Source organism: Dinoponera quadriceps, unplaced genomic scaffold, assembly GCF_001313825.1.
Source record: "Dinoponera quadriceps isolate SergipeBrazil2010 unplaced genomic scaffold, ASM131382v1 scaffold1070, whole genome shotgun sequence".
Classification (NCBI taxonomy): Eukaryota; Metazoa; Arthropoda; class Insecta; order Hymenoptera; family Formicidae; genus Dinoponera; species Dinoponera quadriceps.
Window position 1 is genome coordinate 175,216 of NW_014555341.1, and position 22,963 is coordinate 198,178.

The 22,963-nt window shown below is 45.1% G+C and overlaps 5 protein-coding genes across 8 annotated transcripts in view; 3 read left to right on the top strand and 2 right to left on the bottom strand.

The window, feature by feature from the left end:
* Positions 1–20: 20 nt before the first annotated feature.
* LOC106743898 (mitochondrial chaperone BCS1) lies at positions 21–3,510 on the top strand. Its single transcript, XM_014618181.1, has 7 exons — positions 21–755; positions 831–1,022; positions 1,160–1,299; positions 1,377–1,571; positions 1,677–1,910; positions 2,004–2,174; positions 2,285–3,510. Exons 1-7 carry the CDS (start codon positions 625–627, stop codon positions 2,497–2,499), a joined length of 1,278 nt encoding a protein of 425 aa, XP_014473667.1. The 5' UTR covers positions 21–624; the 3' UTR covers positions 2,500–3,510.
* Positions 3,511–3,649: 139 nt separating this feature from the next.
* Positions 3,650–8,145, bottom strand: LOC106743897 (mediator of RNA polymerase II transcription subunit 15-like). Of its 2 annotated transcripts, none has more exons than XM_014618178.1 (7): positions 8,032–8,145; positions 7,265–7,533; positions 6,671–7,127; positions 5,826–6,353; positions 5,378–5,628; positions 4,922–5,175; positions 3,650–4,350 (listed from the first exon to the last, which is right to left on the bottom strand). In XM_014618178.1, the coding sequence occupies exons 1-7, from the start codon at positions 8,143–8,145 to the stop codon at positions 4,043–4,045; spliced, it is 2,181 nt and encodes a 726-aa protein (XP_014473664.1). In that variant the 3' UTR covers positions 3,650–4,042. The 2 variants fall into 2 exon arrangements, with proteins under 2 accessions (XP_014473664.1, XP_014473665.1); XM_014618179.1 differs by having other exon boundaries at positions 4,043–4,350; positions 6,671–7,124.
* Positions 8,146–10,979: 2,834 nt separating this feature from the next.
* LOC106743951 (pheromone-binding protein-related protein 6-like) lies at positions 10,980–15,712 on the top strand. Its single transcript, XM_014618309.1, has 6 exons — positions 10,980–11,266; positions 12,944–13,031; positions 13,466–13,518; positions 13,991–14,147; positions 14,996–15,060; positions 15,171–15,712. Exons 1-6 carry the CDS (start codon positions 11,207–11,209, stop codon positions 15,186–15,188), a joined length of 441 nt encoding a protein of 146 aa, XP_014473795.1. The 5' UTR covers positions 10,980–11,206; the 3' UTR covers positions 15,189–15,712.
* A 653-nt stretch (positions 15,713–16,365) lies between these two features.
* On the top strand, positions 16,366–20,253 carry LOC106743924 (pheromone-binding protein-related protein 6-like). Its single transcript, XM_014618254.1, has 6 exons — positions 16,366–18,109; positions 18,398–18,491; positions 19,073–19,161; positions 19,248–19,350; positions 19,462–19,526; positions 20,140–20,253. The coding sequence occupies exons 1-6, from the start codon at positions 18,038–18,040 to the stop codon at positions 20,155–20,157; spliced, it is 441 nt and encodes a 146-aa protein (XP_014473740.1). The 5' UTR covers positions 16,366–18,037; the 3' UTR covers positions 20,158–20,253.
* A 95-nt stretch (positions 20,254–20,348) lies between these two features.
* Positions 20,349–22,963, bottom strand: part of LOC106743923 (nodal modulator 3) — a 10,050-nt gene continuing 7,435 nt past the window's right edge. For all 3 annotated transcript variants that reach the window (XM_014618253.1, XM_014618252.1, XM_014618251.1), the window contains exon 15: positions 20,349–22,856. In XM_014618253.1, the coding sequence (XP_014473739.1) occupies positions 22,149–22,856 (708 nt within the window). In that variant the 3' untranslated portion in view covers positions 20,349–22,148. The remainder of the gene's footprint in view (positions 22,857–22,963) is intronic.

Genomic DNA, 22,963 nt, shown 5'->3' on the forward strand with positions numbered 1-22,963 from the left:
AAATATGCCCGTCCATCTTTCATTTATTTTAATGTAATTTATCACAATTAATTTCCATAATCTGAGAAAAGATTTGTTTTTGCCGAGATGCGCTATATATGCGAGAAATGTTACATTGTTGATTTTTCTGTGCTCAGCAAAGGATCGAACCGATTCAGGTTCGCGTCTTGACTAAAAGGTATTGCAGAAGTTCTGTATTATCGATTGCGTCGGCATGGAAATGTCATCGGTAAAGTGTTCCGTGATATTCAAACGCAAGTTGCTCGATAAAAAGTTTTTTTACCATTTAACAGAGCGATCACGTAGAGACACTTTATGAAACTTTGGAAGAATAGTTCGTAGATAATTTTTGTGAAGTACGTTTATGCGATTATTACTAAATATTAGTATATTCGCCTTATTAAGTGGCATACGCTATTGACGTTATTGACGCACATAACCTCTGATTATTGTTACTGCAATTGGACCACTTTACTACGATTTATATAACTGATATAATGGTCATTACAATTGCAAGATTTAACGGGCAAATTGCTGAACGAAATAATTAATATTAATCGCTCCCTGATACGTATTGAACTTTCATGTTATTATTTACAACACTGTGCAATATCAATTTGCATCATGACAATCGTTGATTATGTACAAGCTCTATCAGATAATCCATACTTCGGTGCTGGCTTTGGCCTTTTTGGTCTCGGAGCCGCCGCTGCTTTGTTGAGGAAAAGCGCGCAAGTTGGAACAGTATTATTCAGGTAATTGTTTCAAATAAATGCATGCTATATCCACTTGTTTAGTAAGATATCAATACTATCCGTTTATACTTCCAGACGGCATTACATGATCACTCTGGAAGTGCCGTGCCGTGACAAGAGCTATCAATGGCTTCTGCAGTGGATTACACACAAAGGTGCTCGCAAGACGCAACATCTCTCTGTGGAGACCAGCTTCGAACAGAAAGAGACCGGTCATGTAAAAACCAAATACGACTTCATTCCCAGTATAGGAACTCATTTCTTCAGGTCAGGCTATTGCCAGGTCTCCTGAAATATTCTCTTCATTAGAATTTTATATGGAACATATCAATCTCTGTTACACTCGGCACCAGTTGAAGCTTCTTTTATTAATCTTCCGCTAACATCGCTCTTTATTTCTACAGGTATAAGGGGAATTGGATAAAAGTTGACAGAACAAGGGAACAGCAGACTTTGGACCTACACATGGGCATACCATGGGAGACTGTGCAGTTGACAGCCTTTGGCAAAGACAGGAGCATATATTTCAACATCCTCGAAGAAGGTTGAGTTGGTACCGCAGATACTCATGAGCATATCACGTAATGTCGTGGAGTCACAGAGGAAATTCTTTATTCATAGCCAGACAAATGGCACTGAAGGAGCACGAGGGGAAGACTATAATGTACACTGCCATGGGAAGCGAATGGCGGCAATTCGGGCATCCTAAGAAGAGAAGGCCGTTGGAGTCGGTCGTTCTGGACACTGGCATCTCCGAGAGAATAATCAACGACTGTCGGGAATTCATCAATAATCCGTCGTGGTACAGCGAAAGAGGTGTCACGTCGATAATCTAAATCCGCATTTCTCGATTCTGATCGCAAAATTTGCAATTAGCTTCCTGGTCAATAAGAGGGGAGCTATATCGTATTACGTTTTTAGGAATCCCATATCGCCGAGGCTATTTGTTGTACGGGCCACCGGGATGTGGGAAGTCGTCGTACATAACCGCGCTGGCCGGAGAACTGGAGCGCGGCATTTGCGTTTTGAATTTATCCGAGAGAGGTCTGACGGACGACAGACTGAATCACCTGTTGGCAGTAGCTCCGCAGCAGACTATTATCCTGCTCGAGGATATCGACGCTGCTTTCACCAGCAGGGAGGAATCCAAGCAAGGTAGGAAATTCTCTCATAAATGGAACGTATGTGGATCGATGAAACGACGAATTATTCCTGCTACTTCAACTTGTGTAATTGTTTTAATTTCAGCCAAGGCGGCGTATGAAGGCTTGAACAGAGTAACGTTTAGCGGCTTATTGAACTGCCTGGACGGCGTAGCATCCGCAGAAGCCAGGATATTATTTATGACGACTAATTATTTGGAGAGATTAGATCCTGCGCTCGTCAGGCCGGGCAGGGTCGATGTCAAAGAGCACATCGGTACGTGAATATACAGAATTTTGCAACAGAGATGAAAGCAGAGATTGAAAAAAAAAACGATACCTGAGAAACTAATTATCTCGATGCTATTTCGTTATTTTTTCTTTCAGGATGGTGCAGTGCGAATCAGGTTGAGCAAATGTTCCTGAGGTTCTACCGGGAGCCGGGCAAGGATCCTGATGCGCTTGCGAGCAGGTTCGCGGACAACGTTATATCCTACAAGAAAAACGTCAGTCCTGCGCAAATTCAAGGATACTTCATGTTCCATAAGAACAATCCCAACGCGGTGATAAACAACGTCGCGCAAATCTGGGAGCTCACGTGATGAAAAGTACAATTCGAGGAATAGCTCGAGACCGGAGCTATTCGCGTCAACGTTAGTGGCCGTGCAAGTGAGACCGAGAGATAATTCCTTGTGTTTTATATAAAGATACTTTATTATTCTGAAAGAGGAGACCAATCTATACAGTACAGAGTGAGTAATCGTTATCTCTTCACTTTACTCGCGCAAATACAAAACAGGATGAACACTTGGATAAACGATTATGATCGGAGATAAATCTTCGTTAATTATATGATATAATTGTCACGTGTTACGAAATTACAAGGATATTAATGCGAAATGAGAGCGGACATTCGTAGGACCCGACGGAAATTTCCCTATATGCCTCATCTTCTTCCCGTAACTAGTGCGCTATTTTGCATTTGTACCACCGGAAATTGTATATGGACGAGCTATATGAATACTGCTTTGTTAGAACGAAAGGACCGTCTAATTGTTACAACAGAAAATAATTCACCCGATGTAAATATCAATCTTCAGCCGGACACTACAGTCAGAAAATACGGTGTATATAAAACAGTAACAGTCTTATGTAATAGTAACGTCAACGCTGCATTAATTTAAGAAAATTTTATATATATATATGAGAGTATGGTAGAAAAAGGCAGCTCTCTCCCATACTAGATGTAACTACTTTGGCAGCCTGTTTGAAGTTGATTTACTTGCTACACATTTTTTCTAACCGGAACATGCCAATTTGTACTATGGTGTTTCAAAGCAGATTCATATAATATAATTAAATATATCGTAGAATATACCCACACACACACACACATTGTATTCGCAAATATTTTCATGAGTACGCCCACGAAAAGTCGTCGAATAGTGCCTGTGTATATTGAAAATAGATCTATCGCTGAATTCACTAAGAAGATCCTTGGGCTCTCTCTCTCTCTCTCTCTCTCTCTCTTTCTCTCTCTTTCTCTCTCTTTCTCTCACTCTTTTTCTCTATCCTACACAATCATCAATAAAGAGTGGTTGACAGCAGAAACCCGCGATTTCTACTGAATTCATTTGATATTCTGATTTTGCTTGGTTTTTCATTCTCTCTCTCTCTCTCTCCCTCCCCTTCTCGGCCATTAGAAATTATATATTTACAACATAAACGCTAGAGATCTCTTAATTTAATGAAGTCCGACCGTGCCGTATAAAAATCAATTTTCAATATACAATACGATTCCAAAGTACGACTCCATATCATTCAAAGAGACGATATATCATAGCAAAATAAACGTGATGTACGTCTTCACTACTCTACGATTCTCTATTTACATGCCGTGGTCTAACCAATTACAGCAAATCACAATTAAATGCTGCGCCATCGCGTGACCGTAGAAGTCATTAGAAGTTAGCACAAACGTTTCTCAAACCCTAACTAGTTAGAGAGTCATCGAGAGTTTCTCTTTGCACATGTACAGAGTTATCTTCTAATATTGCCATTTACGTGTAAGTTAGATCACACGAGGAATCGTGATATAAAATTGCTTCGCTTTACGCAACGTGATACGCTGCCCCGACGACATTCTTAGAAGCTCCAGATGTACGGCTCGTAGTTCAACGGGTCCGTCTGCTCCATGTGGCCGGTGTGGCCGCTATTCCCGACCATGCACGATGGATATGCGACGCCGGAGTTGCCGGGGCCGGACACCGGCGGGGCTATGGTCGGCGCCAGTCTGCAGTCCGGCCTCTGCTGCATCATCGGGCCCATCGGCTGCATCGACTGCTGCGGCACCGGTGGCGGCGGAGGTGCTTGCGGTTGGGGCAGTGTAGGTTGCGGTGCGCCGATGTTGTGCACCGGTTGCATTATGTTCGGCCCGGAAGTATAAACCGTCACTGAGGAGTGATTTCTAATTAGTTTCTTCTGAGGTAGCACGTGTATGAAAAGAGATCGGATAAGTTTAATTTTGTTTTTACCTAATTGCAAATTAAGATGAAAGTTAATTATGCAAAACCATGTACGTGTAATTTTTGCATAAATAACTTCTTTTATCATAAATTAATGTGAAATAATAAAAGGACGGTATATTAAAATGTAAGAAGATATCGATCGTTTTATGCATAGAATTCTACACAAAAAAAAAGGAGCACCAGCTTTGGCTCAGAAAGGCGAGAAAATTCTGCTGACATTACTCTTGATTTTCCTAATTCTCTATTGTAAGCGGAGCTCGCGATGATTTTAATGTTTGATGAACTATTTTAACTTACACAAAAAAAATTAATAAGTCAAAGTTACCGTATTTTAAGTAAATAGTTTAAAAGTTTAAATAAAAATAGTTAAAAGTTAATTCGCTTAAAATTAAATTAAATGTTAACTTTCTAACTGAAACTTTTAACTGATCAACTAATTACTACCCAATTCTGAAAAAGATACATGTACGATATCGTCGCTCTCTATAACGCTTACTGGTTCCAGGATTATGGAACGACAACGCAGGTTGCTCCGGCAGCATGTTCGCCGGAGGCGGAGTCGTCTTCAGCGTTATCGAGCTTTCGCTCTTCTTTTTCCGCGCGAGACGTTGTTTCTGACTGCCGTTCGTCGTCTGATCGCGCTTCTTGCCGCCAGCGCCCTTCTTCTTCTTCTCCCCGGGCATCTTCGGCTTGTTGGGCCGATTTCCGCTCGGCTGCCATAGGTGAACGGTGTGAACGGCGTTTCCTTCCCTAAAATGCGAGCATCTTATTAATCATATCACATCTCGTTTGTGTTAAAGGTGACGTTTTGGCGGTAGAAATGGATTTGAACGTTAACGACCGATCCCTCGACGAGCTTGTGCAACTCGACAAAGGAGGGAATTCTCGACAAGAATTTCAAGTGATGCCTCGCGTTCGTTAAACGGTGCATATATGACAATATTCGTCTAACCCTTGCTTCTTGCCCAACTTCCAGCTGTGTATCCCGGCCTTGTGCAGCCTCTCTCTAATCGTATCCACGCTGCACTTCAGGCCCAACGCGGGCGCTACGTATTTCGCCGCAGTGAGAGGATGCTGCGTCGCCATCGCGACGATCGCCTCATCCTGTTCCTTGGTGGTGATTCGACGTCGGCCTTTCCGCTCCTTCGTCTGTACATTGCCTTCCTTATGCCAACGCTCTAGCCATCTTTTAACAGTACGTTCCTGATTAATTTGAAATCACGTCCATGTAAGTCTTCTCTTGCGACGACTTTCTCTCGTGCTTCGTAATTCATCACACACACACACACACACACACACATCATCATCATCATCGCACGTCGGCGCGCTGCGCCCCGTATATTATAATCATGCATAAAATTCGACGTAGCGGTGCAGCGTCGTTTTTTTTTTTTACGTACCGATCTATCGATCGCCAGCGCGATGGACAGGGTCGACAATCCGGCCTCGGACATGCCGATCATGCGATTCCTGATCTCCACGCTTGTTTCCAGCGTCCCCTTCACCTTGCCGCCTTTCTTCTTCTTCTTCTGCCGTTCCGTCTCGGACTTGTTCTTCCTCGACGACACCTTGCTCCGCTGCTGCGCCTCGCAGGACGATTGGCTGTTCTCGTTGGAGCTGCAAGTGTTGGAGCTCTCCGATCCCGCGTTCGCCTCCGGACTAGGTACGTCGGACTGCAAGTGCGGCTGCTGCTGCTGCACCGGATGCTCCACCGGCTGCAGCCGCGGTTGCTCGAGACTGTGATGGTGCGACTGAGCGCTCTGCTGATGCGGCTGACTCTGCAGCCGCGACTGCACCTGCACGTGCTGCTGGACCACTTGCTGTGCATGATGCTGTTGCTGCTGTTGCTGCTGCTCCTGCTGAGTGTGCAGCTCCTGCAGCTGCTGCTGCGGCGGCGGCTGCTCGTGAGGTATCGGATTCGGTTGCCCCTGCGGCGCAAGGTAATGTAGTTTGTATTACATGGAATATGTTCTACTACTGGTTGCGCTTGAATTTTAAATTCTATCTTGCTGTGTGCAGCAACGAAAAAGAGCAGAGCCTTTAGATTCATACCGGACTAGGATTTTAACCAGTCCTAATTCCTAGGTTCTTCTGTTTACGATCAGATTTATCGTCAGTTCTACCTTCTTCTAGAGCACGCAAATGTAAAGCGACATCCTGATTGGTTCTTCGGAATTTATGTTTCACGATTACGGCAATTTTTATGTGCGATGTCTGTAATTTACCATTACGTGTATAACCAAACCTGTGGATAATGATGGCTGCCTTGCACCAGGTCCAACGGCCAGTTCTGCACGATATTTAACCCCGGATGTTGATACATAGGTTGTGGTTGCTGCGCCAAGCTCAACGCGTTGCCGAACTCCGTCTGGCTCGTGGGCAGAGGCTGCGTGGGCGGTTGCATTTCAGCCTGAGGAGCGGGAGGAGGTGGAGGGAGGTTCTGCTGGGGAAACACGAAGCCCTGTTGTTGCTGTTGCTGCTGCTGCTGTTCAGCGACTTGGTTAGACTTGAGACTGTCAGCCGGAGCGCCGTCGTCAACGTACAGATCTCGAGCTCGAATTTTCTTCGGCGGATTCTTTTTCTTAGTCGTGCCACCGTTCTTCTCCGGCTTGTTCGAGTCCTTCGGGGTCTTCTTTTTGCCCAGCTGGGTGCCGGTCGGGCGCCAAACCGCTTGCTGGATCGCTGCGCCGTCCGCATCGCTGCTAGAGGGGCAGACGAGCAAGCAGACGGGACGTTAAAGGTTTATACTTGTAAAGGTTTAGAAAAAAAGAACGAAGAAGTTGAAATTTGAGGTAGGAAGTTTACAAAAATGTGTAATGTCTCGGTTAAGTGTACCAACCCCAGCGGAATCCTCTGCATGTATTTGCGTGAAGGGCTCCAGTTGTGGATCCCGGCTTTGTGCAGCCTCTCCCTCACGGTGTCTACCGAGCAGGTGAGACCCAGTGCAGGAAGCACCGCCTTGGCCGCTGTTATGGGTGTTTGAGTGGCGAGACGGATAATCGCCTCATCCTGCTCCACGGTGGTGGCCCTTTTGCGGCCACAGCGCTCCCGTGTCTCCACGGTGCCTTCCTTGTCGAATCTGTTTAGCCATCTTTTCACCGTGCGTTGCTGAAAGAGTTACAATGTCACCAGCGAGTACTGTGATTTTATCAGATCGCGCGTTTCTAAAGTCAGCTTCATATGATATGTTATATATATTTTTTATAACGTTATATCATGTATGTTGCATTCTCTCCTTCTATATTCTCTGTTACATTCTTCTATATTTTTTTCTATATTCTCTGTTATATATATATATGTATGTATATATGTATGTATGTATGTATATATGTATATATATAAATGAGTTATTAACAGATGAGCATCTCAGATCTTTCACAATCTTGAGGACAGCGATTGCAGAGAATCAATGAAGCGCGTAAGCGCCAAGATATACTTGCACTTAAAATTCCAAAAGTAAAATTTCACACCTTTCAGAAGGTAGAATAATTTGACCATGCGGTGATAAGCAGAGTTCAGCCGTCGGGAAGATAACACACTAAACCGGTAGCAGACGTATCTCCAGCATGGCCGTGTGGTTACTTTACTTTTCCGGGGTTTGCTTACCGAGCAATTGACGGCGGCGGCGATCTCCCTAAGGCCCAGGCCCGCCTCGTACATTCCCACCATCCGGTTCCTCAGTTCCGGGGTGGTCTCGTGCACGCCCCGCGTCTTGCCCATTTTGTCACGGTGCCGGGGCGCGCGGGTCTCTCAGCGGCGATTTAAATCGCACGCGACGAATGACGTACGCGAAAGAACGCGGACCACGTGACGGCGAGGCCCGACCGAGGCGGCGATCGTCGCCCCTCAGTCGGGCTGGAACGTTTTTTTTTTTTATTCGAAACTCGGACGGCGGCGCTCGGTCACTCGCCGGCGTCCTCACGAGAGCGGCAGGTCCCGTAGGAGATCGTCGTCCACGTGTGGAGTTCCAACGATCAATTCGGCCGCGAACGTCGTCGCTTCCTGGCCGTCGACATCGCGGACACTGAGCGTCGCCGGAGCGGCGGCTCGCCGATCACCGTCGAGGCATCGGCGGCCGGTTTTCACGGTTATCACGCAGCCGACCTCGTTGCCTCGCTCGTCGCACTCGTGCACCACGCTCGCCGACACGTTGCGACGCTCCTCCTCGCCGAGAGCCGACGCGCCTCTCGCTCCGGCTCGCTCGAGAGAAACCCCGAGGAACACGCGTCGCGGTCAATACAACCGCCGCCGAGTACAGTCCGTCGAGATTCTTTTGTCCCCGTCCGACTCGGTCCCGCCGTCGCGATCGCGACGCTAACGACGCCGCGACGTCGGCATTCCGGCGAGAAAAACGAACGCGTCGCCGAGCCGCACCCGCGAAAATCCCCGGTCCTCTTGGTAATCTCTCGCGAGCCTCCGCTGCGGAGAGACACCGAGCACGTTGTCAATTAGAGTCCGGCGGACTGTACCGCGCCGTTGTCGGTACAGTCGACGATAATCGATGTAAATGAGACGTCCGTCACCTCCAATTGGACCTCTCTCGACTTTCGGCCGGTCTCAGGGCGACGGGCACGCTCGGGATTGCCAGTCCGGGGCTACCCTTCGACCGCGTCGAGCACCCGGGAGGCCGCTCGCGACGTCGACAGTCAATACTTGTTCGGATCCGAGCAGTCAATACTTGTTCCGCGGACTGTACGCGCGGGAAAAGTACAGTCGGTAGAAGGGTTACGTCTCCGGGAGCGAGGTCGCTTTCTTTTTTTTTCCCCTTCGTCAAAATCTCCGAATTGTATCTCTCGCTCGTCGATGTACGGTTTATTTGCGAGCGCGGGTGGGCCCGGATTGTCGCGGAAGGCCGACGGCCGACGCGTCGAGAGGAGCGCGCGTTGGTCAATAATTCCACAGGCGACTGTACCCGGGCTCCTCGGGCCCCGCTCGGGCTCGCTCGCGCACCTTCGCCGGAATTGTATTGACCCACAAAACGCGCCCCCCGCGTGACCCACGTGTCGGCTGCACCTTTGCGTGAGCGCCGCGCGCGCGCGCGCGCGCGTCACGTGAAGAAAACGCGCCCGGTCTCGGGTATTTTTACGGCTCGCATTCACGCGGATTTGATTTGAGGCGAACGCCGAGGCGAGAGATATTCGCGAAAGCCTCGGCTGTGAGGACATTGGAAACGCGATCTCGCGCTCAGCGTCTCAGCTTTTGCCGCGGCTTTGGTGCAAGGCGCGCGACTCTCTCGGAGAAAGGCGGCGTCGAGAAGATCGCTCGTCGATGCGGAGGGAAGAGACTGAGCTTCGCGATGCGCCCCAGGTAGAACGGAGAGTGACGACGACGTTCGAAATTATGTTAGAAAAATACCAAAGAATCTCTTTATTTCAGTGGAACAATATTTAATATATAATGAAATAAATTTTTTTAATTAAAAACGAAGTATTTCCCCTAAATAATACTATCTTTCTATCAAACAACACGATTCACTGTAATGAAACATTTATTCGAACGAAATCATGTTTGATATTAAATTATGTTGTTTACGTTAAACAAACCCGAGTCGAACAAAACAAATACGTATACTAAATCTAAAAATAAATCCTTTTTTCCTTTTTCTTTGTGTGTAAAGACAATTCTGCCGATATTCTCTGACGACGATAGAACAACATTGCGCCTCTCGACGGGGCATGAATGTAAGACCGCGGTTTCTCCGCGACAATATTTCTTCCACGGCGGGCGATTTCACGCGCGTTTTTAATTCGACGCGCGAGTATTCCTCGCGCGGTGGACTTTGCGAAAAAGTCGAAGCTGCGCGCGAAGACGAGGAGGAGGCGCACGGAAGGCGAGACACAGGAGTCTCGCATCTGTGTCGACGTCGTGTAGGATAAAGGAGAGATTACGTAGGGTCGGATCGTAAACTGGTAACATCCGCCAATCAAATCCGCCTGTCTATGTGTGCGACCTGGCCTAGAATCGAAAGCTCCTACGCCGAGGAGACGGTAATTTATCTTTGCGCGATGAAAAGAGCGCGCTATACCGCGCCGGTATTATGCGATGTAGGACGTTTCGATCGCATTGTCACGGAGCGATACGCAACATCAAGCCCGTCGAGAGAAGAACTCCTCGACTTGTGCCCAGAGAAACGTGTCTCCAGAAAATTACTATGATTAAACAAATGACGTCAGAATGTTGTCAAAATGATCGAAAAGTGAGCCTTCGTAGTCATTTTCTCGCCATTTCGACGTCATCTTGATTTTCTCTTCCACCTCGTCTGCGAATTTGCTAGAAGCTTCCCTCGCGAAATCCGCGAAACGTCCAATTAAAATTTTCGTCCGGAGTAGGCGCGCCTATTATCGAACAGCTTGCATAGGAAATAGCGCAAGGGCGGCGTATGAGAGAGCGAAAGAGAGAGGAAGATAGAGAGAGAGGGAGAGGGAAAGAGCGGATGAGAGAGAGAGAGAGAGAGCAGCTCGCGCGCGACCTGCTCTCGAACCAGCTTGCAGGGCGCGCGCGGCAGGGCTCGCAGCTTCCACCTCTGTCTCTCCCTCGGCCCCCTGGACCCCATACCGCCTCATCCCGTGTCCCGACTCCCGACCGACCGTGCGGGGCCGGCCGGCCACCCGCGCCGCCTCTCTCTCTCGTCTCCGACGTTCAGTCGCACCCTCGCCTCGCGCTCGACGTGCACTCCACACGTCGGTCCAAGCGCCGGAAAAGCTTTTGTCGGCCAAGGGACACCGCCACGCTCGAAGGAATCAGGATATAAAAGGACGAGAGGCACGAGAAAATCACCAGGATGAGGCTTCTCGCGGTCGCCGTGGGTTTCCTCCTGCAGGCGTGGATCGTCTCCTGCGGGGTACGTGTCAAACGGGGCGGTGACCTCTGATCCGATCAAGGGGCTCTGATTAATCGTAGCGGGAGAGAGAGATGTGTTCTCGCGTAATAAGTATGCGCATGTATACGTATCTGAATATTTATACACCATTTTCTATTATGAGTGCACCCCTATTGGCTCAGTCGACGTGTAAATAAAGCATTAATAAGGAAAATGTATTTGTAATGTTGTGTACATATTTATCTCAATTTCGCTCAAAATTCATACTTATTATTTAGTTAAATAAATAAAGTTATGGGGGAGTATTTTTTCAGTAAATAATAAACTTTTGAAGGGTGCCCTTAATATCGCTACTGAAAATCGGCAGCACGGATCAAGATTGTTTTAAGTTCATCTTCAGATTTTGTACGGCTCATTTCATTAGCTACAAATTCAAAAAATAAACTTAAAACGGTCTTAAATATAAGATCCGATTATAAGTGTCGGTTACAGAATCTGTTCGGTTAGAAAGTACACGGAGAAGTCGGTGGTGATAAATTCGTTTTTCGGCTTATGACATTTTTTTTCAAAATTATTACTTATTTTCAATTCTGGATAACTTTTCCTCGATCTTACACGTAGTTCATTCACGATTGAAAAGTTAAGTCCGATCGCGTCTCTCGGGGTCCGAAGCTCATGCTACGGGCGCGTGTCGGTGGATGGGCGCGAAAAGGGGTTGTTTTTCCCGAGCCCCGGCCAACCGGGGATGGATCTCGCGCTCGATAAAGCGCGCGATGTTTTCTTCCGACGTTTCTCCGCAATCTTGATTGCAACGTATCTGTTTTATTCAGCGTGAAAACGGAACACCGAGAATTCAAATCTCACGTGCCACCACGTATTTCAAATTAGGGACTTGGAAAATCAAGGAGGCTGTGAGGCTCGTATTTTCAATGGCGCCTCAAGGGGGTTGTTCGTAAATTTGATATTTATCAAGCACAATTATGTTTCCATACATTCATCTCAATACCTAAATTATAAATGTTAATTTGAAACGAAGTTGAGGTAAACATATGTGTGTATACAAAATATTACAAATACGAAAATATTATTATTTTTTGTTTTTATTATTAATGTTTTATTTGTACATCAGTTAATCTAATAGATATGCATAGAAAGAGATATATATGTTGAAATATTTATACATGTATTCCAAATATTACTATAAATTACGAGTTTTACATCATATATTTTCAAAATAAAATAGTTAATGAAATTTCAAAATTTACATATAATATCTATATATTAGTCTTTAATATCATAATAGGTTTTCGTCAAAATCTTATTTTTAGTTTAGGAGATATTAAAAAACAAAGATAACGCATTAATTTCTCAAGAAACACGTGTCAAAAAATGTCAACTTCGCAAATATCTCAGCTCCCGGAGAGCCAATTTTTTCCTAATTGCACGAGCAGTCAGATAATATTCCAACGTATACGTAGCGCGAATTTATCAAATTCTCATAAGAGCCTCATCTCAGAGCTTCGCAACTTTTTCAACGTCGTCTTACACTTTCCGATGGTTGACATCGTGAATTGCATTTCGGCCGTGAGATGTACTTCAGATGGGAAGACGCATCGCGGCAGCTTCCTCGAGAGCACTCTCGTCCCCCGCGATTGCCATCTATTAATGTCAATAACACCGATCTCGTCTATTTCGCAGACGCGACCCAGCTTCGTTTCCGACCAGATGATCGCGACCGCGGCCAGCGTCGTGAACGCCTGCCAAACGCAAACGGGAGTAGCCACAGGTATTTCGCGCTCGCCCGCGGAGTTTATTCACCCCCCGTAACAGAGAGAGAGAGAGAGAGAGGGAGAGAGAAAGTCCCGGAGATGGGAAATTATTGATTGAAGTTTTATTTAATTACACGACTGTGCGCATGCAACTGTACCGTGCGCATACGGCCGATGCTCGAACACGACGATCGATCGTGCGTTTGGAAGATTAAATTAACCGAGACAATTCGCTTTTATTCTCGAACGGAACGAAGAGAAAAACAATAAGAACAATTAATTGAACATTAATAACAATCAATTAATTAAATGAAAACAACGGACACGGCCGCAGCTTCGCTTATCTCGTTATCACTTATCTACGGTGGGATCTGCGTGTTCGAGGGAAACCCCGGGGGGGGGGGGGTNTCGTGCAAAGCACGTCGACGAGTGTACTGAATCTTTCTTTCAGCCGACATAGAAGCGGTAAGAAACGGTCAATGGCCGGAAACACGTCAATTGAAGGTGAGTAGCAATGCGCGAGCCGCTTGAATTGCCAATTACGTCTTGCTACAAACAAATCGTTATCCCGGTATTATACAACCGCCGGTGGTCTGAGAAATGCGAAAATGCATGCGAGATTCAGCCGAAGCACGCTTGTTCCGTGAGCTGGTCTCAGCCGAATGGCTGACTTGTCAGGACGACGTTTTGCGCCTTGAGATATTTTGTACTCAAGTAACGCACAACTGTTTTGTGTCCGGAGCCGTTCTATTTGTGATGACAAATTGCTGTATAATAATAACAAAATAAAAATTGATTATTTAGACAAGGATTTAGTGGTATGAAACATTGTCTTAAAAGTCAGTCGTACAAGTCAGTCGTCCTCCTAAAGACCTAACGTCTCTGACGACGTTCTCGCGAGAGATTACAGAACGAGCGGGAGGAGAGAGAAAGAGACTGAGAACTATACTTCAGATTTGGATTGTTTTCTTTTTAGTGCTATATGTATTGTCTCTGGGAACAATTCGGTCTGGTCGACGACAAGAGAGAGCTAAGTCTGAACGGTATGCTGACGTTCTTCCAGAGAATACCCGCCTACAGGGCTGAGGTCGAGAAGGCAATCAGCGAGTGCAAGGGGATCGGTAACTATTTGGGTATCCGCTTCGTTCTCTTTTTTGTTCATTCCGTCGATCGATTGCGTGTGCTCGAAACTTCAGTAATCGCGCCACAAGTGATTCTTCTTTTTCTTCCTTTCCTCTTTTCCTAAAAGCGGGTTGAGTTTCCGAAGTTAGTTTCTCGATGATTTGTTTGAACGTTACTTCGCCAAGGAGAGGCGGAAGGGCTCGAAACTGATGAGAAACGGATCGACAGTTCGACAAATAGAAGGGTGTCGTCGGCGATGTGAATCTGAACGCGAAGAGATCGAAGAAATAGAGCCCGTTTGGATTGAAATATCCCCTCACAAAGACTGCTCACAAAGTTTGTATATTTCTCGAATTAGCATCGCTCTTGTCGGTAATTAATTCTTCATTGGCGCATATATTTTGTGCTGTTTAGTTTGGCACAAAACTGGGCCTGTCAAGCCAAGTTACTTTTCCGATACGCCCTTATTTATATCTTTATCAATGTGCTCATCCAATATTGATTATTATAGTTTATACAGAAAAATATTTAAAAAATAAAAGAATATTCGACGATTCTTAATAACATATTTACTTATATCAATACATCTTTACACTGAGAAGACCGGAAGATATCAAAAGACGAGAAAACAGCATTGAGACTGTCGATATCGGCCATTGTGAGCATCGCGAGTTTCTCCCCAGGTTTGAAAACCTTCCAACCTCCCGTTGGCCTTTCATTTCGAGATTTTCGTTCCCGAGTTCTCCGGAGTTTCACTTGAGTTGTCGTTCGACTTTGATTTCGATAACACACGATCCGTCGTCTCGCCTTGCGCTCCAGGCGCTCGCTAATAATCGCCGAATGATTTCCTCGTTCGCAGCGAAGGGCGACAACTGCGAGTACGCGTACACGTTCAACAAGTGCTACGCGGAGCTATCCCCGAGGGTGAGTAATTCGCAATCACGTTTTCGCCCGATCACGGGCAAACGAATTATCCCCCATTACATCATCGCCGTTCCGTCTCTCAATCGTCCGATCGATCGCCACTGTTTCAGACTTACTATCTGTTCTAATGAGTCGTCGCAGGGAGGGAATGTCGCAGACGCGAGAAGAAGACCAAAGACAAAATGCTCAAGATACTACGTCGCCGAATGTGTTGAGATTTTTACGTTTACGCCATTTTACACTCTCATATTACCGTCCGCGCGCCGTAATCGCGCGGAGTCGTGTGTACGATGTGTCGATGAAAATAAAGGACTCATCGGCGATTTAATCGGCGTATCTTGCGAGATGTCCCGTTCGCTCGATACGCACGGAGCGCACGGGCTGAAACGTTTCTCGACGGAGACGGTAACTCTGAGGTTTCCTCTTACGAATTCTGCACTGAGGACGAAAGTGTTCGGTATTTATAACTGTAATTGCATAGCGAGGGAATTATAGCCCGGCGAACCGTTTATATAGTAAGTGTTACTACTATGTACCATTTATGTATTGAGTGTGTCAGCGATAAACAACCTTATATACGCATATTGCTACTGCTACTTTTGTTTGTTAGAGCAACAGGAAAATACAGGCGATGCCGAAGTTAACTATATAATTCGGGAGACGTTAACCATCTCTCTCTCTCTCTCTCTTTCTCTTTCTCTCTCTCTCAGTGTACCATCAACTATTAATATCCAAATGACATTAAGACGTCCTAAGACGTCGCAAAGACGTACTCTCTTAGACATACGTGTTGTGTGGGCACACATCTCAACAGCTCTCAATAATTTTCGTAGGGTCTTGTAATTTTTATGGAGCTCGCTGGAGCGTTTAACGATTTATCTTCAGTTAGACGAAACTCCGAAAGTTCAATCCCAGATAGCGCATCCTAGTTTCACATAAGTTCTTTAAGCGTACACTGAAAAAAATTAGTACGTCCAAATAAATCTTTACTAAGGAGTATTGAAGTAGTTTATTGATTCGGATTAAGTAAATATTACTTGAATGCAGCACTTTTTATCTTCCAACGTGCTACATTCAAGTAATACTTATTTAACAAATAAAATAAATTACTCGAATATTCCTTATAACAAATACTTGAACGTAGCAATTCTTTTTTTCAGTATACGTAACGCTTCATGATCGTATTACATACATGAAAAATAATGTATCTTGAATCAAGAATAGATATTCTCACGCATAAGCAAGAATATCATAATCTTCTACGTTTGAAGAACGTATATGAAACTGTGCGCTGTTTCTCTGGGTTCGGAGGATGAGTCGGGAAGAGTTAAAAAGCACAGATCGGCTGTGAATGATAATCATAGATATTGGATAAACGCGCGCGCTCTTTCTCGCCGATCCGAGACCAGGTCGCAGATTGCGGCGGTAGAACGCTCCAATTGACGGCTGAGGTCACGCTTGATCGAGTGCAATGAAAGGAGGAGTCCACGAGTATAATACACTTGAAACGTTCATTCGCCAACGAGTCTTTTGTGACGATCACGGCGAGGATAGCGCACGGCGTGGTGCCTGCGCGCGCCCGCAGCCAGTGGAGAAGCCCCGGCATTGAGCGGACGTTACGAACTATCCGGCAATACAAACGAGCTGGATAAACTTAAAACTTAATAATTAGCAAAATTATATCCTCCCACAATAATTTGAACAGCACATCGCCACAATAGCTGCGATTAAGCTCTTCCAGGCCGTTACATCTTTTCATGGTTGGTCACCTACGGAGAACCGCGATGTAAGTTCGTCGTAGTAAAATTAAATACCCAATCAATTGTCATCATACATGTGACACGTCTGTAGTCGACGTGCTGAAGCTTGTAGGTGCAAACACGCCTCCCGTGCGAAAGCGAAGTATGCGTCAAGGACGCTTTTGGATAAAAAGGAGAGGACGGACTTCGATTGGCAGCGAGACAGATTTAATTGCCGCGAGATCGATTGCACGGACTTTTGTGACGTGGGATTACACAACACGCGGAATTGCCGCGGCCGTAATTAAAAGGCGAACGTCTTATTTCGCGGCGGTAACACGCAACATGTGTTTGGTGCTTGATACGAGCGCGTAACGTTCGAAATACCAAAATTACCGCCTAGCTACGAGCCAGGAAGAGGTCGTTCTATGACCGTTAATTACTCGCTATCGGAGTATCGGACACACTTTACATGGTTGCAAGCTGCAATTAGCCGCGAGTATGTTTACCGTCACGCTTCTTGCTCGCGTTAGCAACGTGCGCAAATTGCATATTGCCAATGCAAATTCTTCCGAGTATTTTAAACAATATATCGATCCCACGGAGTCTTCCCCGCGCTCTCGCCGACGAGAATTTATGAAGGGCATTTAATGCTACCTTGAACGATCGATTTCGACGCTGAAAACGGAAATTTAAGACACCATCGAGATCAAAATAGGAATAAATTATATTATTAGAGTTGAATCTGAATTTATTTTGCCATCCTTAGTTCCTACTGTGTCGTGGAATTAAAGATTCTATACAGGACCAAAATTTCGACTCCGGGCTGACTGAGAAGATTCAGTTGCATGAAAACTCAGTCGAAACAGCTGAGAACAACTGACCGAGTATGAACCTCCTACAGGAATCTTTCTGTTCCCACAATTGAATTTTCATCCGGTCTCCAAGTAACGGAAAATTCAGTTACACCAACGAAGATTTTTTTTCTTCATGCTAGTATCCTGCTTTCCCGACTTACTCGACTTCCTGACGTCGTCCGCGTGATATTTACCCGTGTAATTCGCCGGCGATTTCGAGGGAGCGCGCTCTCCTCACCAACTAATTATTATTTCCCACTCCCTCGCACACTAAGATCCACATAAATTCTCGTCGATCCTACGCGGCTGCCACTTAATAAGTTTAAGTAGACGAACGAGCATTTTTTTTAAAACCACGAAAGACAGTGCACCGCATGCGAAATGGCAAGGGGCGACTTGGTCCTCATCTGCGCCTCTTTGATCGTCATACAGCTCGTTGTCGTTTCCAGCGAAGTGAGTATGCGTTTTCAAATGTTATGTCGTACTATTAGTTTCGCGCGAAATATCGATGCGAAGCTAACGACTCGAATTAACTCGATCCCGAGGTAAAACAGGAAATCACTATAAACGTCGAAATGACGAGGCTATTTCAAAATTCACTGTTTGGTCATTTTGACGTTATTTCAACATATTTTTGACGTTACTTCAACATCATCGTCATTTTCTATTCTATCTGAGACAGTCCTCGATTCTCGATCAATCCAATCCGTTTCTATCGCTTTACGAGAATATTTCTTGTAGGACATAGATTATACTACAATTCACGATGAGTTGAAGAAATTGGCCGGAGGTATGCGAAAAAAATGCCTCGCTGAAATCAGCGGCGTGACAAACGGTATGTTGCCGGAATATCATTTTTTATCTATTTGCGTTACTGAAACAAATATGATATATGAAAGTATTTATTCTCTTTTCAAGAATATTACAAACTTATTGAAAAAAAAATTAAATTCGATTAATTTGAATGAACACAAACAAACCGAAGTTTGTTTTAATTTAATATTCTTGATTGAAGTACTTATGTTAGGATTCAAAGTATATGTTGGATAAATTTGATGCTTATGATTGAGCCTACGATATATTTGCGGATGTATAAATTTGTCTGGTAATTATCACCAGAGCGCAGGTATGCGCTCTTATTTTTTCACTTGTTTCACCGAAAAATCGAAAGTAATTATTAAATTTTCTGCACTTTTTGATACATTTGTACTTGGATTTAACGAAAAAATGTTGGTGATAAGGACATATTTTTCATATCTCTAGTATAATGCAAATTTAATCGCGACAATCTGTAGTCATCGATGAGAAACGGCCGAAAATATTATTCAATGTGCAAATCAGCACACGCAGCGTGTTGCTTTGTCGATCACATCGTCTCTCGATAATAATTGATCAACCGCTTAATTTTGATTGCAGAGATGCTAGTTGAGGCGGAACAGGGCGAATTTCCGGACGACAATAATCTGGCGTGTTACTTCAAGTGTGTGATGGAGAAAGGGGGAGTGGTAAATAAAACAGAGTTCCTTATAAGATAGATGTAGTGGCGATTATCAGATCGCGGATCGCTGAAACTCTGATTTTTTTTCTTTAGCTGAAAAAAGACGGTAAGATCAACTTCAAGGTTTTGAACAAGATGATGCCGCCAGCCTTTAAGAAGGTCGGATCTGAGATGCTTGACGAGTGTCGCGAAATAAGCAAGTATCCATTGATAATGTCGCACCTTCGTCATATTTCTCCATTTCATCGATCGCATATCCCACGAAGTAACCTTTCGTAACGACACGATCTTCTTTTTGATTTTTCAGATGGAAACGACAACTGCGAATTAGCTTATAACTTCAACAAGTGCATGTTTAACGCAAATCCTGTGGTACGTTAGCAAAAAATGCCGAATGAGAACATTCCGCGATAACGGATTAAATTTAAGGCTCTTGATCTCTCACTCCGGTCGTCTTGTTCGATGACGTCACACGAAAAAAATTAATACCAATTCAAGACTCATATATTCTCCTATAGAAGCAAGGATATATAATGTTATACAAGTTTTAAAACTAATTTTGTGCAGAAGCGAGAAGATGAATGCTAAAAGTTCTCGCGAAATATGTAGAATTAAGATATGTTCATAAAATGATACTTGCGCGATCGCATCGATCAATCGAGCGCATTTGCGTGATATTTCGAACATTTTTACTTCTGCTTTGACAATCGATAGATAACTGTAAAGTTGACATAACATGCAACCTTCTTTTTTAATTTGTTTTTCCTCGTGATTTTGTCACGTTAATTTTACGGCTTTATTGATTGTTAAGTTACGAATTTATCGATTTACGGATTGACTGTTGTTAAATTACGAATATATATACACATCTTTTTATCTCAACTATTTTGTAAGAATTCTGGATTTTCTCATTACTGACGTCATTAATCAAGATAGCTGCAGCGAGGAAACGTATACCTCAACGTCTCGTTGCATTCTTTTACAGGCGTACTTCGTCATCTGAACGTTGACGATTACTGTGCCGCATCAGCAAGAGCTCAGTGCGTCACCTGTAAATCTCCAAATGTGCTGAGAAAATAAAATAATTGATGACCGATCATCAGCCGTATCTCCCGCAATTTTCGCTTTTAAATTACCCGCACTAGATAGGACAAGAACGCTCGCTCGTAAAAATGAGAGTATCGGGCCGACCACTTGAAAGTAAGAATCTTTAATAACGGAGGCTCCGCACAAAATATTATACAATACAGCAATCTCTTTATATGTACATTTTACTTTAATTAACGATGTGTAACGGCTTATGTATCGAACGATCCTCTCGATCGTGAACATCCTCGCGCTCGTTGCGCTCGTTACGTTTTACGTTATGTATTGAAGTCTCCCTTAAAATATTACGTCGACGAGCTTCCTAGATACTCGTGAATTCATCCCGCAGCAGACACATCTGTGTCTGGCACAGCGAATAGGACGCGAACCCGCGACATAAACTTAACCCATATAAATATTAACAGTCCCGAGTACACCGAGTGCGTCGAGAAGCTAACGTCTCGATGACGCGCGCGCAATCGCCGTGACGAGTATATATATCCAAGTATGCGGCGATCGTTCCTATTCTGGCCGTGTAATCCCATGGACATAATAATTGTACAACTGCTCTTTCAACGAGTTTCGCAACGCAACGGGAAAATTTGTTACATTTTTTAATAATTTTTAGAAGAGGTACATTTTCCTATTAGATACGAAATACGTTTGAAAAGTCATCAAAAGGAACATGCTGTGTCCAACTATTCCGTCCAAGAGTGTAGACAACGGATGCTAAATGCGCCACTTCAATTCCAAGTTCCGTTCTTCTCACGCAAGATTTACATATAAACATAGTTTCGGACTTGGCGATCGGAGAGGTGGATTTAACGCTCGACACGCGTCCAGAATAAGACGCTAGGCTTACAAAACATGAACCAAGGCCAAGATATCTCTGCATCTACCTATGTACGAGATCTTGACGTGAATTTCTTTCGCTTCGAGATCACAGCAGTGATTATGATTCTTATGGCTCCTGCAGCCTTATTCTGTAACTTTTCTCAGTTATTGGGGTCGTTATTGGGTGCTTTCCATTTACGAGTCGATACAAAGGACATTTTGTCTTTGTTACGTACTCAGAGAATAACAAAGATAAGATACTTGTGATTTGTGCAGCTAAATTGAAAGTGCCCATTATTACGTTGTCGACGCGCAACTTTTCTGCTATATATTGTATCTGTGCAACAACAACGTAACGATATTGACACTGTCGTTAAGGCTGCGTTCGGAAATATCATCCTGAGGGTAGAGGAAGGTTGAGCAGAGCGAATGACGGCGGTGAAGGCAGGTTTCACTCCGAGCGCGGATAGTTCCCGAACGCAAATACGTCGAATACCATCAAAGGAACTTCAGGATGAAAAATTTCCCTCCTGAGGTGCACCCAGTTTGTGAACGGCGCGAGCTTCGACGTGTGTGCATCTAGATGAGGTTTCCGGACGCAGCTTAAAAGCTACAGAATAGGCTTAGCCGGTCCTGTTCTGCAGTTGCTTTGCTTGACGACATCGGAAGTGAGAAAACGCGCGAAACACACTGAAATCAAAGAATACGTCCGTGAAATTCGACCCACTTGTGACCGATAGTTCGTATTTGTAAAATACCTCCCCCAAAAAAAACTTGCTCTTTGCGGTAATAATTGTAAAATTAACGCGACACGTGATCTTCCTTTCCAGCTATGATTTCACAACTATTTATCGAGATTGTCGAAGTAAAAGTAAAGTTTTCGGATCGTTTTGCAAAGTCGTGCTCGATTTTACGGACGTATTCTTTTATTCCAACGCACTGTGCGAGAATTTTGGACGTACGTCTTCCCGTTTCCGACGTCATCGATTGAAAAGATCGAGACGAAGAAGGAGGGGGGGGGGGACCGGAGCCTCAACATGTGAAGAGAACGAACGTCGGTCAGATGACACCGACTTACGCCTTCCGCGGCTTCGTCTTCCTCTTGTTAATGTTCATTATCTGCTCGACTATGATGTCGTCCGTCCTGGGATCGATGGGGATGGCTTGGACGGGCGCCCTCGAGCTCGGCACGGGCTTGGAGCGCTTGTCGAGCAGCGCGTTCAGCCATGTCCAGAGGGTCTCGCGGTTGAAGAAGGCCAAGGCGACCAGCGCGATGAACGGCAGCGCGACCACCGACGTCTGACTCATCTCGGCCTGGTCGACCTTGCGCTCCGCGTTGAAGGCCAGCCTCATGTACTTGAACGACGAGTTCGCCTCGAAGTAAACCGGCGCGGTATAGTACTTGTGCACGGACTGCGACAGCGAGGACTCCAACTGTACGAAGTACCGGCGGCTGTCGGCCTGCAGCGGCGGGAAGTGCACGAGGAAGCCGGCGTTGTAGCTGCTGGCGATCTTACCGGTCTGCTGGACGTCTAACTTAGACACGTGCACAGGCGAATCAGGCATATCATCCTGGCAGAGCTTCACCTTGATCGTGCGGTAGTGCTCCGGCTGGGCAGACGTCACGTGCACCGCGACATCGGTGCGCGAGATCGGGTGGAAGGCGATCAAACGCAGCCCGTGCACGTCCTCCATCGGCTGCACCAGCTGCGAGCCGGGGCTCGTGCGTTGTATGTGAGCGTTCACCTCTGCATTCGGTTTCAGACGGAACACGTAAGTGCACTGCAAGATATATATATATATATATATATATATATATATATATATGATAAGAAAATGTTGCGAGGAAATGATATTGTGGAGAATAAAATATTAGTGTGAGGAAATTT

Bases quoted from the DNA above. Each gene is read 5' to 3' on its own strand.
- LOC106743897 (XM_014618178.1), bottom strand. From the start codon at position 8,145: ATGGGCAAGACGCGGGGCGTGCACGAGACCACCCCGGAACTGAGGAAC. The intron at 7,534-8,031 runs GTAAGCAAACCC...TAACTCTTTCAG, and splicing joins CCGCCGCCGTCAATTGCTCG to CAACGCACGGTGAAAAGATG. The intron at 6,354-6,670 runs GTTTGGTTATAC...CTTGCGCCGCAG, and splicing joins GCAGCCATCATTATCCACAG to GGGCAACCGAATCCGATACC.
- LOC106743924 (XM_014618254.1), top strand. From the start codon at position 18,038: ATGGCAAGGGGCGACTTGGTCCTCATCTGCGCCTCTTTGATCGTCATA. The intron at 18,492-19,072 runs GTATGTTGCCGG...TTTTGATTGCAG, and splicing joins AATCAGCGGCGTGACAAACG to AGATGCTAGTTGAGGCGGAA. The intron at 19,162-19,247 runs GTAAATAAAACA...TTTTTTCTTTAG, and splicing joins TGATGGAGAAAGGGGGAGTG to CTGAAAAAAGACGGTAAGAT.
- LOC106743898 (XM_014618181.1), top strand. From the start codon at position 625: ATGACAATCGTTGATTATGTACAAGCTCTATCAGATAATCCATACTTC. The intron at 756-830 runs GTAATTGTTTCA...TTATACTTCCAG, and splicing joins GTTGGAACAGTATTATTCAG to ACGGCATTACATGATCACTC. The intron at 1,023-1,159 runs GTCAGGCTATTG...TTATTTCTACAG, and splicing joins ATAGGAACTCATTTCTTCAG to GTATAAGGGGAATTGGATAA.
- LOC106743951 (XM_014618309.1), top strand. From the start codon at position 11,207: ATGAGGCTTCTCGCGGTCGCCGTGGGTTTCCTCCTGCAGGCGTGGATC. The intron at 11,267-12,943 runs GTACGTGTCAAA...TCTATTTCGCAG, and splicing joins CGTGGATCGTCTCCTGCGGG to ACGCGACCCAGCTTCGTTTC. The intron at 13,519-13,990 runs GTGAGTAGCAAT...TTTTCTTTTTAG, and splicing joins CGGAAACACGTCAATTGAAG to TGCTATATGTATTGTCTCTG.